Source organism: Osmerus mordax, chromosome 4 (genome assembly GCF_038355195.1).
Source record: "Osmerus mordax isolate fOsmMor3 chromosome 4, fOsmMor3.pri, whole genome shotgun sequence".
Lineage (NCBI taxonomy): Eukaryota > Metazoa > Chordata > Actinopteri > Osmeriformes > Osmeridae > Osmerus > Osmerus mordax.
The window spans coordinates 8,573,681-8,589,861 of NC_090053.1; the positions used below are offsets into that span (position 1 = coordinate 8,573,681).

The 16,181-nt window shown below is 45.6% G+C and overlaps 1 protein-coding gene across 3 annotated transcripts in view; it reads right to left on the reverse strand.

Annotated features, from left to right (window-relative positions):
* Positions 1-2,502: 2,502 nt before the first annotated feature.
* Positions 2,503-16,181, reverse strand: part of pot1 (protection of telomeres 1 homolog) — a 30,856-nt gene continuing 17,177 nt past the window's right edge. Inside the window, exons 10-20 of one of the 3 annotated variants that reach the window (XM_067235001.1) lie at positions 15,212-15,367; positions 7,604-7,788; positions 7,184-7,275; positions 7,024-7,050; positions 6,687-6,843; positions 6,217-6,425; positions 5,598-5,733; positions 5,398-5,480; positions 4,159-4,253; positions 3,750-3,855; positions 2,503-2,886 (exon numbers count right to left, since the gene is read on the reverse strand). In XM_067235001.1, coding sequence (XP_067091102.1) covers positions 2,774-2,886; positions 3,750-3,855; positions 4,159-4,253; positions 5,398-5,480; positions 5,598-5,733; positions 6,217-6,425; positions 6,687-6,843; positions 7,024-7,050; positions 7,184-7,275; positions 7,604-7,788; positions 15,212-15,367 — 1,359 coding nt within the window. In that variant the 3' untranslated portion in view covers positions 2,503-2,773. Of the gene's footprint in view, positions 2,887-3,749; positions 3,871-4,158; positions 4,320-5,397; positions 5,481-5,597; positions 5,734-6,216; positions 6,426-6,686; positions 6,844-7,023; positions 7,051-7,183; positions 7,276-7,603; positions 7,789-15,211; positions 15,368-16,181 lie in introns of those variants that run through there. The other 2 variants (XM_067235000.1, XM_067235002.1) reach the window with 2 other exon arrangements.

Sequence of the window (16,181 nt, forward strand, 5' to 3'; positions counted from 1 at the left end):
AAAAGTAGATCTGGAAGAAACAGTTTCAAGGATAAGCAACCTAGTTAACTGCTGAGAATGTATGCACAATCATATTATGTATACATAGCTTTTCAGAGCTGTTGGCCTACCTGCTGTTGTAGCTATTGTTTTATAGTGCAGGCCAGTGAGTTCCTACCTCCACCATGGGAGCATTTTTCTCCTGATTCCACAGATACAGTGGGGAGAGAAATAACTGCTTCTCACAAACAGGTTATTTTGGCCTTACAATGGGACGGCTACAATCCGAGTACGTCGATTTGACCCTTGCACTGGGTGTCAGGCCATCTGGATGGTTAACGGATCGTTGAATCTGCACCGAGCTTAACTGTGTGCCGGTGTCTGTCTGAGGGAATTCTCCTCTCTCCCTGTAGCAACCAGCTTTCTCTCTCCAAGCTCAGAGGATCCTGTCTCCACACACAGCACCACTGATGCATCACTCTGCAAGCTCTCCAAATGTTTTTTTCTTCTTTTTTCTTTTCACACAAGTGTAGTTTTCAACATGACAGGCCTTCAGGCCAAGTTTTCCACAGGCCGCTAGTTACCCATCCAACAGCAGCTCGACTTGGCTCATGGCGAAGGCCAACATAACCCCGGGACCAAACTTCCAGGCATTGTCCTCATTAAACAGGGCATGATCGACTTGGACGGTTTTGGTTCTCTCATATTATGTTATGCCACATTAGCTGGATATCACACAATCATCCGCTCATAGTTCTTGAACTGGGTGTCCCTCAGAGAGGAAGGTTGGCGTGACAACACATCAGGGCTGTGCATGGTGAAGTTACTCAAACATAGTGGTTTTATGACACTGTCATACACCCTTGTTCTAAACCACATCATATATGATATATTATTCCCTAAAAGTACCATGTTATTAAACCATATATTCCAACAATGCTCAATTAGCCCATCACGTTTACGTTGCATTTCACGTTGGTTAAGGCATTGGTTAAGGTTGTGGGTTATTGCCTTTGGTTTCTATCACAATACAAGGTCAACAAAATACAGTGTACTGTAGATGCAAAGTCAAAATAATTTGAAGGGACCAACCACGTGTGGAAATTCTGATATCAACAAAATTCCTAAAGTGATTGGTTGGAAGAGTGACATTTTTACCAGCTAGCCAGAAGACCAATAAATGCTCCAGTAGAAATGTCCCCATAGGCCTAGTATATATTTCCTTCCTTCTCTGCCAGGCTGCGATTTCACGTCCTGAAAATCTACGACACCACCAAGAACCCTTCACAGTTGTTGAAAAGGCTTATTTTGAAGTCTGCCAAGTAGGAAAAGTAAACCTTGAGGGGTTTGGTAAAATGGCGCTCCACTATCACACAAGTCATTGAAGTTGGAGAATAGGTGCTTGAAAGATTATCAGAGAGAAAATGCAAGTGGCCTAACATCAAGTATGTCAGGCACCAGAATATAGAACAATACTCAGCTCAAAACATCAAACTTGGACTGCAACATCAAAAGCCCTCAGCTGAATTTTCCACCAAGTCCCGAAAGACAGTCACCTCTGCACGGCACTAGAATCCACATTGTGATGCATCTTGACACTTGTTTAGCAAATACAACAGCCCAAAACCATTATGTGAATCCCAGAATCCTCTTCTCCAACGTGATGAGTTTAATCAATAAGGTGTAATCAATATGTTGATTCAATAGTCTTCATAGTTTAAAAAAACTAAATTCCAACAGCTATAAAAATTTGAGCAACATTGATTTGAATATGTAATAAGACTAAATCTGTTAAATAATAGATCAATTCAAATATAGTAGAGTAATCATGGGGTTGGTTGTAATAAGCCTTCATACATCACAGGAAGCGATAAAAAAAAAAAAGCAGGAACATTGTACTGATGCACCACCAGGTGGCGCAACCACAACAGAGTTTACCGGTAGGTTCGTTTTCCAACAGAATCAACCTAGGGAATAGAATCAATTTCAGGAATATTTTCGGGGGTTGTAAAAAACATCATAAAAACCTCTATTACAAACTGCTGAACTCTCAATTCAGGATTCTGTTCAAGGAATTTAGTGCAGTGAGAGAAGTCGGAAGTGGCTTACTTTCCTTATCACCTTTGCCTCCCAAGCAATCTTTTGGTACCAGACAAGTGAAAGCAGATCTGTTGGTAGGCTTCGGCCATATTGGATGCAACTGGCCTATAGTGGGCTATGCCATCTTGTTTTCATTTGTCCCCCCTGAGTATGAAAGACAGTAGATGAGGGGAAGAGGATCTCACAGTATTGAGACGTAATCTACATCAAGGAACAGTCAGTAGTTGTCTGGACATCCCACTGTTTTGATCTCAGGGTTGCCAGGCTTGCTAGGGGCTGCCCTGGAGCAAAATATACGTATATATTTTGCAAAAAAGAAAAATGGGTTTGACCTCACAGCAAGCAGAGCTAATTTCATCTAACATGTAGGCAGCTGTAATTTGGAGGAAAAACATGATCACGACTCAGTCACCATTCATCACCTTTCATCTATCTGCTTTGATATTTATTTCCAAGAAGGCATTAGGAGTTTAAACAAACAGTGCATTAAGCACATTCATTAAAAAAATAAACACATTCACCATTTCACATCGACGAGAATTGGACAAAATAAAAACTACATTTGAACAACAGTGATAATAGGTTAAAGAAAAACGTATTTACACATGACATAATATATTATAATCATTTTACCCAGACTGTATAGCTCTCAGAGGTGCCACCTGTCTTTATACATGGTATGTGTGTGCGCGGATCAGGATTCAGGATTTGTGGAGTGTGTATGGCAGATCTGGTAGCAGGTTCTTGTCTGACCGTTCTCCTCCACTGCATACGCACTGAGACATAGATCCAACCAGGGATGTTCAGCTGGGATGAGGAGGAAAGATGCAGCAGTTGTTAAGGGGGGGTGATCGGGTTAACCTTTCATAAGTAGTCTTGCCTGAGATGTTGGGGCTAAAGACATAGGCAAAAACTAACCATTAAGCTCAGTGGATTTACGGTTTACAGTGTCACTTTGTAAAAGGACAACCCAAGTTTTAGTCTGACATACTATATATGACGGAAGAACACCATTGGAAACACAGGTCGAGCTTGGGTTGGATTTAAGCAGTTTCTAGATATCCTTTGTCAAAGAGTCAGGTTATGAATGCATATGATGCAGTCACAGCTTGGCATATCCACAGGCAATCATTTTTTCTGAAACTAGTCTCAAATGGCTTCCGTCCTTACTCCTAACCTAGTACTACAGTGTATGGAGCACTCTGAAAGTACATGATTTTATCGAGGCCTCATGGGTCTCCACGACAACCTTTCCTCTGGCAAGTTAATTGTGCTCTTCCATCACTTTTTCCTTTCGCTGCCGTGGCTTCATGCTCCGAAAGGCTCATCAAGGCTCGTTTCTGTCTAATGGGAGCTTTCTGGCTGTTGTTCCACAATGCTTCATTAGTGACACGGTTTATGTGAAGTTTAATGCTCTGCCCTTAACTGACTGAAGGTTTGCCTGACTCTCCTAATGCCTACCAAGGTGATATTATGAAAGGGATTTGTACTAGATGTAACCTACAGCAAGGCCATTCCAAAGCATTTGAAGAACTATAGGTCTTCAAGGTTCAACCTCATGTAAACCATGATTAGACATTTTGATTGGGTTATCATTTTACTGCAGCATATCTGAAGAGACTGAAAGATTGAGGTCCAGCTGTCAATGTTGAAAGACTTCATACACGTACCCATACTCCTCCCTGATGGGCAAAGCTTGTCCATGGTTTCCTGGACCCTGCCCTGGGCCTCCGTATTGGCTGCCAAGCCATCAGGTGACACGCGGAAGAATTGTTCCTGCCACAGGATACTCTGATTAGCAAAAAACGGCTTTCCAGCAGGAATAGGTCAAACTGAAAACTGATCTATTTCTCTTTCTAGATACACAAGGGAGAACCTTGGCAAAATGTACAGATATTACTACAGGCAATGTTGAAGGCAAAGTGAAATGAAGTGCAGATAGAAACTGGAATGCCTTTGAATCACATTCACGCACACAAACATCCCTACAACACCCATAGCCTAAGGACAGATCTACCGCTGCGGCACTACATACAGCCACAGTGTTTTTCCAGTATGTTCTGTGGCGTGTGGACCTACAGCGTCTCTCCAGAGCAGGGCCTCCAGAGAGCCAGTCCCATCCTGCAGCTCCAGCTGCATCATCAGGCCGTACGCCAGCAGCTGAACCCCGAGACCTGGGCAGGGGCAACACAGCCAAGAGGCCCGTCACACTGGCATCTCAATTCACTGAGCACACTTTGCTTTGATCCAAAACGACATAAAAGGTGGACATAGAAAGTACTGCTGAAGATCAATGTAGTGCGTTCGTTATAGCGGACATTTTTATCCAAAGCGACGTACGGGGGGGGGGGGTGGATTAAACCTTCGATCTCTTGATCTGCAAGCAAATATTCCACCACTGAGCTACACCCCTCGCACTAATCAAGGATCAGAAGCACTGTTCTAACAGGATTTCGGTGGTTCGAGCCAAAGGGCCACAACGAACCCCCAACGGTGTTTACAAGGGAGATATATTCTGCCACAACTCGCTGAGGCGGAGAAGAGTTGGAGAACAACTCCGACAGCTGAATCCATGGGGACAGACATCAAATAGAAGCAGGGACAACAGAGATTGCATGAAAGACAGAGACACACAGAGAGATGCAGTAGGAAAGGGCACAGCACATCAAACCTACAAGGGTTCCGTGAACGGGTAAGATGTTCGAAGTGCAACAACAAAAAGACAGAACATAACTTTTTTACATCTCGGTTTTGATTGGTCCCAGTTGTCATACAGACTCAAAAGCCCTGAGAAGGGCTTCGGGGAGGGAGAAAGAGGACGAGAGACAACGATTGAGAGATTGCACACACGAGGGGGGGGGGGGGGGAGGAGAGATCGAGAAAGATTGAAAGATTGAGAGAGAGATTGAAAGATGGAGAGAGATATCGAAAGATTGAGACAGATTGAAAGAGAGATTGAAAGATTGAGAGAGAGATTGAAAGAGAGATTGAAAGATTGCGAGGAACAACACAAACGTCAACAATGAAACCCAAACTAGGTCACAGAGGGAAGAACAAGGATCAATAAATGGTTACTTTACAAGTGCAAGTGTCTGTAATAATGCATACAAAACCTTCAAAAGGGCTACTTTCCGACCAATGAAGACATTGAGCTCACCTGATTGACGCACCTGATTACGATACTGACCTAATCCCATCCAGGAAGGCTCGTGCAAAGGTGAGGGGCCTCTCAAAAGGATGCGCAAAATTGTATTTATAATCGTCTACAACCATCAATCACAGTCAAGCTAGTGAAGGGGTACGTTCTCAAAATGGTACCTTCGGCCACAGCTTTGTCATCCAGCACATCTGTGTTCTGACCAAAAGGCTGTGTCAGGTCTACGTGGGAACACTGCTTGCATCTGCAACACAGAAGCCAAACCAAAGTGGGGTTCAGTACGGTGAATCCAGCGGTGAGCTCAGAGATATGCCAGAGAGGGGCGACGGGCTGAGTGCTTGTGAAAGGGCTGGGGTCTGACCCGAAGTAATGCCGTTTTCCACGGAACAGGAAGGGGGCGGAGAGATCGAGCAGGGACATGCTTCCTTGCGATGACCTCACAGGGATCACGTTTTTAAACCCAGGTGTGATGCAACAGGTCTCCTCAAAGGTTGCTCCTGAAGGTGAGATGAAAACATGCTGACTAACGTTCTGCTTTGCTGGTCAAGTTGAGCAGGGGAGAGACTTAAAGAAACCATTTCTTAGTAAGCGAGTTAACCGTTTTCGTATAGTGGTTATCAGAACGTTACAATGTGCTTAAAAGTATTTCTCAAAGTACAATGCGACACAAAGCAATAACTGTATAAAAGATAGCCATAGATGAACTATTTTATAGGACTTTTATATGATCAACTTCTAACCTACAAAGTTGAACCCTTACATTGTTGGGTGAGCACAAACAGACCCATTCACACTTCTGTGAACCAAACCTGTGCTTTACCAGGCTTTTGCATTGGTGGAGAAGGCTGTTATCATTTGAGTACAGCAAATGGATTTGACTTGGGACCTGATGCAAGTCCTGCGGTCTTAAAAAGGCATTCACCACCACTGCAACGTGACCTCACCACCTCTGGCAAACACCAAAGCAATCATCACTTTACCCTTAATAAAGACGAGTTCGTTGACCTCGGCACCGCGTCGCTTGCTGTGCGTGGGCAGGTGAAGGGTCAGCGTCCTGTGGGGAAAGGCTGGACAGTCTCCAGGGCGATCCACATCGGTTGCGACAGTCCAGTCTTCTCTACAGGGTCCAGCGTCCCTTTGGGCTTCCAGGAACAGACTCCCTATTGTGACGTCATCTGGGACTTCCCGTCTGAGTGAAACAGCAGGATAGAGGAATGATGGGACATGGTGTTTTTTCTTCAATGTGTGGTTATAGTTAGGGATATATTTTGAAAGGAATTCGAGAATATTTTGAAATCAGAGCAGTTGATTTGATGTCACGCATTTTACCTGTTTAAATTAAACAGGCCATAATCCACCTTTATGGAAACTGACTTTTGTTTTCAGGCAGAATCAATCAATCTCATAATAAGTCTGCAAGTGTCAGACTGTAGATACTGTGGTAACTTACATGGTTTTACACTTATGGCAGTAAAGTTTGAGTGACTGGAAAAGTCTCAGAGGTTGGTAGGACTTGAGTTGGGCCTTCACGTGGTACACACCAGGTGGCCCTTTTCCCTTGGCCTCAGCCAGAGTCACACACCCCAGACGGTGGCTGCAGCTTCTCTCTACAAACACCAGCATTATGAATGTAAAGATTACAAGCAGGTACGGTGTAATACAACAACAGAAAATATTGGTTCCTAGTCAATTGAACATGAAGCATCCTATGGTCCTATGTTTACTTAGCAGTAAACAGCACGTTTCCTATTAAAAGGTTCAAGCACAGTCTTCCTTTCATACAATACCTGTTGCACTTCTCTCTCCAGTTGAATCTACAGTGACAACATAGAATGAGACAGATTTTTAGAAAGAGGTATTCAGAATAAAAACCCCCTCCTTTTCCCATCTCTCAAACACCCCCCCCCCCTCCCCTTTGTAATAAAAAGTGATAAGTTGGTCCCTTACCAAAGGACTCTGGTGGTGTGCTCCAGACATCCAGGAAGTCCTCAAAGTCCGACATATCATTGCTGTCTGGCTCGGGGGAAGACCCTATGACCCTGGGGTGGACGACAAGTAATGTTGAAAAACCCTCAAAGAGCGTTTTGTCCTTACTAATATATTCCTATTCTACAGGAGGAGAGATTGTTAATATGTAACCCATCTCCTGAACGGTGTTGCTCATAATGAGCTACTAAATCCTTAATTCGATAAAAATCACTCATTAGTCGTGGGGGTCATTAGTCGGGGGGTCATTAGTCGGGGGGTCATTAGTAGGGGGTCAGACGGCTGAGCGGTTAGGGAATCGGGCTATTAATCAGAAGGTCGCCGGTTCGATTCCTGGCCGTGCAAAGGGCGTTGTGTCCTTGGGCTAAGGCCCCCCCTCACCTCTTAAGCTCCTGTATCTCCACGCTGTCATCGGGAAGCACTTGTATACCCCTGCCATACGAGTTGCCTCCGTGCAGGTGGAACGCCAGGTGGTCCGCCTGACCTGATTGGCCGGCATGGTTGCCAGGCACCTTGCTGGCCCCGGGAACTGGGTGTATGTTGTATATCCGAAGATAAGCCCCTGGCTGCAAGGACAGAGAACAATGGACGACAGATAAACGTCAGGGAACTTTGTTGAAGTGTCGCCGGATGGCGGTAATACAGCTTACATTCACGATCAGGTTTTCTTCCCGTGTACCAGGGCTTCAACACTGGTTCTCCTCCACCTCTATCAATCACTACATTTTACAGTTTCCACAAAGCACGGCCCAAAATGACGGATTGGAAGCTACCTAGTGCATCTGAACTTTTGAACGTAAGCACGTTAATCACCCATGGATCAATTACCACACATTTTCAATGACAGCTATCTCCCACGCAGCATGCATCCAATAGATAGCCTACCCAGTCTTGGATGAGTCAGACCTGCACCCATCTTCAACCAGTAGATGGTGGTGTGGTCCCAAAGCTGTCACCAAAACCATCCGTGCGACTGCATGCTAGCATTCTTCATTACGGGAAAGCAGAAAAAGCCCCCCCCCCCCCCCAAAAAAAAACCTATTAAGACTACTGCCTCAGTTGTTTCGTCACGACCAGCTTAGGGCTGACAACGTCCCGTACTTCCCCTCTCTCTACCCAACCCAGCTGTGTTGGGGCCCGGTGTGACAGTGGTGGGGGCTGGCTCAAAGAGTTCCACCGTTCGTCCGCACATCGTCAGGGGAAGGTTGTTCCTATCGAGTTTCGGCTCGTTCGGAGACACAACGGCCTAGTTAGTACATCGGTGGAATTCATACGTCACAGCATACAGTATTTCACGGACGTAGGGGGTTCAGACACACTTCTAAAAAGCACATTACAAGCTATGTACTGGCAAAGTTATGTACATAGGTAGTCATTCCAAACATATTTCCAAACGACACGTTTTAAAAGGGAGTAGGGAAGTCTACTGAAAAGCTTGAAAATAATCAGAACAAAATAGCCAGAATCCACTGGTGGAGGTAACCCTAACTGGGAAGTCCAGAGCCCCAGATATTTCCCCCCCATCTAATCCAGATGAGCTCCCTGGCTCTCTCATCCAGAGTGTGCTGCTCCGGGTACAAAAGAAGGATGAGCTCGAAAAAGGATTGGACCCCCAGCCAGGCTAACGGGGACCACTTAGGCAGGGGATTCCATCCTCTCAGACCTATACAGGCAGGTTTTTATGCAGCGGTACTTCCTTCTCTTCCAGTAGCTCAGATCATGCTTTCAGGTCACGTAGGAGATCCATCACCCTCTACTGACAACCCCCCCACCCCCCAGAGAAGCGATGGACAAATTATGAATCCAAAGAATGATCCAATGAGAAGTTCTCTGGGGAGGTTTGGGACGTCCTTCCTGTTCCAGCTGCAGTTGACCAAGTTCTCGGGCACTTTTGTTGCGTTAGAAACAGGTTTTGGGATGTGCAGGGTAAATGATTAATGCCGAGTCGAGGACAGCGAGACTGCACTGAAGCAAGGGGATGCGGCAGGCCTCTGGTCCAAAGCCAGCCAAGCCGCGACGCTAACCTCAAAAGCTGTTCCTGGCTTGCCACGGCTATTGAGTCTGCCGTACTCCTTGCCCAAAGTGACCAGGTGTGTTTGTAATGAGAACGCATTCCGAGCCAAGATCCTGTGCTGACTTTTGGCCAATGTCACCCCCTATTTGGGATGTGAGCTTATGGACGTCGCCTTGCTGTTTCTGGGTTGACTTTTGAAACTAACTTTGATAAGATGGCTTTAGACATTTAAAGTCATTGAGCACAAAACTGAAAAGTTTTATCCACAAAGGATCCTTTCGAATATATAAGGAGGGTTTATTTGGAAAGGCATTTGCCATGTTGATGTAGTCTTAGCACCAAATGAACGGCTAAGATTAAAAACAGACTTTAGATTTATGATAATGAAGTGAACTGACTTTATAAATTGGCTTGTTTTGGTATATTTTATGCACACTCTTAATAGATCTCAGGACACCTGCCCATGTACAGAAGGCTTCATCCAGCCAAATCTCTTTTCTTCTCGACAGACTGGATTGTTCTGTGGTTGTGTGTGTAAATACTTGATCTGGATGTTAAATAAAAGCTAGTCACCCACAAACAGACTTGACATTTGAGATGCTTAACAGTCCCCTGCTAGGAAAGCAGCCAGATTCCCCAGTAAAAGGATTCTCGGAATTCAGACGATTGCTTAAGGCTTTACAGTTTCTCATTGAGTCAGGCTCAATAAAGTAGCACAAGGTTGCCCCCTCATCCCTTGGGTAAAGAAAAAAGAAAAAACACCTCGTTTCACACCGGCCATTTTTTCCTATTATATCAGGAAATAGGTTTGTGAGAAATAGGTTTGTGAGAAAGAGCCAGCTTTGGCATGCTCAGGCTGTGGGTCTTTACTGGGCAGAGAAAACCCAATTCAAAGAGGAAGGGCAAATAGGAGACACAATAAGTGTGGCTCATTGAGATTAAGGACCTCGATTACAGTTCAATGTTTAGGGCTCTTAGTGGTAATTTGTTAACAATTTTCTCAATGGAGACACTAAGTCACACCAACTCTCCACTGAACTACAATATGTTTATGCGTGTAATATATGGATGTGCGGTAAACAATACCAAAGGGCTCGCCGACTGCTGAAATCATTCAGTTGCTAACAGAACAGTAGGACAATACTAGAGTTAAAGTATGTAAATAAATACACACGTACGCACACTCAGCCTCTTGTTGCTATGAGGACAGTCGTTTGAGGAGCAGTATGTTCGGTCAGAGCAGGTGCAGTGCCACGCTCTCCTTCTCCCATCCCTCTCTCTCCCCCTCTCACCTCTCTTCTCCTCATGAATAATTGATGGGAGAATGTGGTGCCGGCCAAGAAGCCAGGGTGGTGCTGTACAGATGAGGGTCCCTGGTCATCCCTGGATACTGATCTCACTGACCAACTCGCACACAACTAAACACAAACACACAGTTATGAATTCAGCTGCTAACTCATAAAAGCAACAGAGCATTTGGGAATTTGCAACATGGTACCCCGGTGTTCAAAATAACAAGCTGGCCAAGTGTTGTCTATGTCAATTCTTTATACACTTGCATTTCACGGAATGGCTTCTTGGTCTGAATCTTCTCAGACCCAGGAAAAACACCTTTGACTCAGTCTAAAAATATCTGTGTTGAAAGTGGCACTTTGAGCCATCTTGGAAAACAGACGAAGAGAAGATCATGGCATTTTGACAAGCGATAGAGAGAAGCGTTGAAGCAGAGGTGTGAACGTCTGTCCAGGAGCATTTCTCACCATGCAAAATGAGAAACGGCATCTGACCCAATTGTTTCAAAATAAGTTAATTCCCTCTCTGTGTGTGGATTACATTTTAATTGTCAGGTGTCTTTACTATCAATAAACAAGCGCAGCATAGGAATTTAAAGAGTATTGGAGTATTTCAAGAGCATCTCTACACTGAATTCAGTGTAGAGATGTACAGGTTTTTGTGGCCCGATTTGTCATAGACATAATAAGGACGTATCTAGGATCGGAGCTGTACAGTATCTAGGTTTGGTCTGTGGCAGGTGGAGGAATTGTACCAGGACAAAAGCAGCGTCGGCAAAAGGGAAGTTGTGCGGGGGGGGGGGATGTGGAGCGGGGAAACGGGGGTTCAGGTAAACATCTGTGTTATAGTTAGCGCTGAGGTAGAGAGCAGAGGACAGGGTGGAACAAAGAGATGAAAGCGACAAAAGCTAGTGAGAGAGAAGAGGAGGGAGGACAGAAAAGTGAGAGAAAGGGGGAGAAAAAGAGAACGAAGAGGGGGAGAAGAGAGAATGTGGGAAGAAGTGAAAAGGAGAGGATGAATTCTAACAAAGCGATGGAGAGGGAAAGGGAAAAGTGGATGAGACGAGAGGGAAGCCATAGAAGTTAATGTATAGTGAAGGGGCAAGGGGCTCTTTAAACAAGACGGATAGAGGGAGGCAGCGACCGAGGTCGGGATAAAGACACACCAACAGTCAAAGGAAAACAAGACAAGCTGCAAGAGAGGTAGAATCCTTTCTGAGGTACGTTAGTATCTACGCTACGGAATTACAAAACATAATCATGCCTTTGAATCCACGACGGAAACTTCTTGGATCAACATCGATTACAAGGGTGTGAAAAAAACGAAGCGTTTCCTTTTCGTTTGAAGTCGAGCAACGCATTTCCGATTGGAAATCATCCCAGTTTTCCACAGCTACTTCTAGCAGTCAGATCCCATGCTCATCCATATCCTTAACGAGATGCCATTACCACAGTTCCCCCACATTAAGTGTTCTTTTGGTCATGATTTGTATTGGCGACAAACAGTTTGTTTCACAGCAAAATAGGGCTAAAGACGACACGCTGAACACTCCCCCTTGCCTAAACAGGACGGTCTCCCCCACACAGCTGATCACGGTGGGAGGGGGGGGATCTACATCTTGTGTGGCAGACCAGTTTGTCAGTGTCTCAGGGGCTTGCGGGGAGGATTGGGTCGGAGTGGGTTTGAACGCTCCGAGGCCCCCTGCTGTGTCTGCCGTGGTGCGTTTGCTGGGCTGTGTGAGATAGCATGTGGTCAGCAGACTGCAACGGAGAAGACGGGGACACCCTGCTGCTGGAGACGTGGTGCTACCGTGTGTGTGTGAGAGAGAGAGTATCAGTGTGCGTGTGTGTGTGTGTGTGTGTGTGAGAGAGAGTATCAGTGTGTGTGTGTGTGTGTGAGAGAGTGTATCAGTGTGCGTGTGAGAGAGTATCAGTGTGTGTGTGTGTGTGTGTGTGTGTGTGTGTGTGTGAGAGAGTATCAGTGTGTGTGTGTGTGTGTGTGTGTGAGAGAGTGTATCAGTGTGCGTGTGAGAGAGTATCAGTGTGTGTGTGTGTGTGAGAGAGTGTCAGTGTGTGTGTGAGAGAGAGTGTATGAGTGTGTGTGTGTGTGTGTGTGTGTGTGTGTGTGTGAGAGAGAGTATCAGTGTGTGTGTGTGTGTGTGTGTGAGAGAGAGTATCAGTGTGTGTGTGTGTGTGTGTGTGAGAGAGAGTATCAGTGTGTGTGTGTGTGTGTGTGTGTGAGAGAGTATCAGTGTGTGTGTGCGTGTGTGTGTGTGTGAGAGAGTATCAGTGTGTGTGTGCGTGTGTGTGTGTGAGAGAGAGAGTATCAGTGTGTGTGTGTGTGTGTGTGTGTGTGTGAGAGAGAGAGAGAGAGTATCTGTGTGTGTGTGTGTGTGTGTGTGTTTGAGTGTATCAGTGTGTGTTTGTGAGAGAGTACATCAGTGTGTGTGTGTGCGTGAGAGAGTGTATCAGTGTGTGTGTGTGTCTGCTAAATGACTAAATGTGTGTCTGCTAAATGACTAAATGTCTTGGGTGCATGATGTCTCGCAGAGTGCAGCAGAGCCAATACGGAGCTGATGATAATCCTCGTGGAATGTTGCTCGTCACATGACTGCGTGCTCATATGTTTGGGTGTGTATAGTACGTAGACGAGCCCCACTGCTCTGAGAAGGGCTATGAGGATCTGTGACAGAGGCGGATCGATGACGCACTTTTCTTTCCATTTCTTCTCTCTTTCTCCACTCCCTTTCAACTAATCAGCTCTTTTCTTCTCTAACTAGCCCTTTTCACAATAGCCTCGCTCAGTCAATTTCATACTATTACGGCTTATTCGCCAGAGGAGATTGATAATAGAGGATGTATTTCTATTCAGACTAGTCTGCCTGGCAAAAAAACATATATATGAAGTCGAATCAATTGATGTGGGGTTAAATGACTCCTGTCAAATTAATGCCTCTTAGAATGTAAGTGCTACACTCAATTTCATCACGTTAACTGGAAAACTGCTGTGACAATTTGTATTGAAATAGGTGTTAGATGAGTCCGGTGAGCCACCAGGGCACCCAACTTTTAAGAAGTCACTAAGACTAACCATATCAACACCCACACATTTAGTCATTTTACGACAAGCCAAGAGCATTGGAACTTTCCCAGCCGCATGTGGGTAGCCTATTCATGGAAGAAGCTTCACCAACCAAAGTAACAAAGCTTTCATGACATCCATTCAAGACGTCAGATGGTAAAAGCATCTTTTCATCACACGACCAATGTGACAACCTGACATTAAGACCAGGGCCAAGGAACAGAACTGGAGAACGTATGACAGATTGCAAAGAGTTGGGTGGAGGCTTTAGCCTAGCAAGATGGCAATTACTGTTAAGTAGTTACAGAAGGGTGACAGAGACTTACTTCCATGGTCTTCTATAAATTGTTTAACAAAGGCAAGCAATGACACGTCTGCTTCCGCAGAACATCCCGTGCGAACATTGTTACGACAAAGGAACAAGCAACCGTTTGGATAAAAGACCGAAAAGTACTCCGCTTCTGTGGATGAAGATGAGCAAATGACTGAATTCGCAGAACAGGAGGAACTTGATGTCAACAGATCTAGCTCAAACGGAGCACCGGTGGTGATTAAGAGGGCCAGTCGAGAACATACGTGTCATACGACAAATCGAACCCGGAATTGATTCAGGCGGGGACACGCGGATGACGGTGGGCGTGAACGTTGATGAGGTCGACCTCAATGTGTCTCGCGGATGGTGAGTGGGAACCAAGATAGCACGGCGTAGGCCGTGTTGAAAAGATGTCGCTCGTCAGAGAAGGGTTAACAAATCATATAATTACGCAACCACTATGCTAATGCTGCATATCTCCGCAGATAAGGATGATGGGACTGGAAGCGAGGAGGATCAAAGCTTTGGGCCGCTTCTGTCGAGCAGAAAGACAGAATTATACATTGAAAGGGGGGGTGGGGTGCGGGGGGGGGGGGGGGGGGTAGAGCGAGGGCGGAAAGGAAAGGATGGCAACGAGCGACGAAAGATGACTGGAGAATGCCGCGGCTTTAAAAAATGCACGGTTATTATTGTCATGCGGGTGAAATGAGAAGAGATTTGCCTGAGGCACTGCAGAGAAGCGAAAGCACTCAAGTGTTTGTGCGTGTGAACGCAGGGGGGGCGGGGGGCAACGGTAAACTACTAACTACGGGAAACAGAACCACAAACTAACAGGTGAACGCTGCTCGATTGATTTGGGGAACGACGCGACAAACACAGCCAACGGGGCACGAAAGGACAAGGGGCTGCTAGGACAAGCAGCCCATTCTTCCCCCCCCCCCTCTTTTGTACCGTCCTCTTGACTCATGTCTCTTTGTCGTCTTAAGTATGCCGCTTCACAAAATGCCCCCAAAGGGAAATGATTGTGGTCATGGTTACCTGGCTTGGTCGAAAAACGAGAGATGACTGTCTAAAGAGGTTTGTCTCCTTCGGTCTACCTCAGCCAGTATTTTGGCTCACAGTGAACAGGACTGGGAACAGCAATAGAGAGGTGTTCCTCTCCAGACAGCCAGAGGAGGTATTGCCAAATCCGCTTCGATCTCTCAAAAGTGTAGTGTTACTATTGAACCAACTGGTCTGTGTGAGTGTGTGTATATCTGTGAGTGTGTGTACGTGTGTGAACTCCAACCTTGAGCTGCCGGGCTGCCTGTACGTGGTTGTCGTAGACCAGGATGTTTGCCGTGAGGTTCTCCATGTCCTTGGACAACGTGGAACATCCCTCCAGGAGATGAGGTTCCACAAACACATTGAGCAGAGGGTGGGAGCACTTTGTCCCGTCCCAAACCTGGAGACACAGAAGTGGGAGAACATGGGGTTAATGACACACCGACCTGCTGTTCAGCATCGGACAACCTCTGAGGTGGATCATCTCAATGGTTTCATTTTGGGTTGCATTCTGTGAACAAACCACCCAGAGAAATGGAGAATGTGTCAGGGCGGTAACAGAAAGTAAATAGGGAACAGCAGAAGACGGCGAGACTATAAGCAACTTCAAACTGTCGATAAGGGTCGATCCGGCAGTATCACAGCAGGAAAAAAAGAGATAGAAAAGCTGACAGAAAAAGACGACAAAGAAGGTGAGCAATGGCCACCGCAGAAATGGCCCTGCCGGCACTTGAAATCTTTTACTGTGAATGTCACATTTCCATTATAAAAATGATGGATGGGGAGGGTATGGCCCTCCCCCCCACCCCTCCGGTGATGTTTGTTTATGGACACGCATCATTACCCAGAGTTCAACACTTTTGTAAACATACATGACCAAGACACGTGACAACCAAGGGCAGGGAGATTCGGACTAGGACACTCATCCCTGACGCTGGAGAGACGACTCAGTTAATGAGACGTGTTATCCCAGGATAAGGGTCTGGAGCGACGACAATGTTCTAGAACTTGAATGAACTTCTTCTTTGTCTTGTCCTCAGGTATCTTATTAACTGTGCGAGCAGCCAGACATGTGATTCTGCTCATAAAAAGCTAGGTTTCCACAAGTTCAGCCTGCTATAAAAAGAATACCTCAGCTATGTTTGAATATTTAGTGATTTATTTAATTTATGCACGGTAAAGTATAAGCAAAATATGTTAAATTTACAACACAA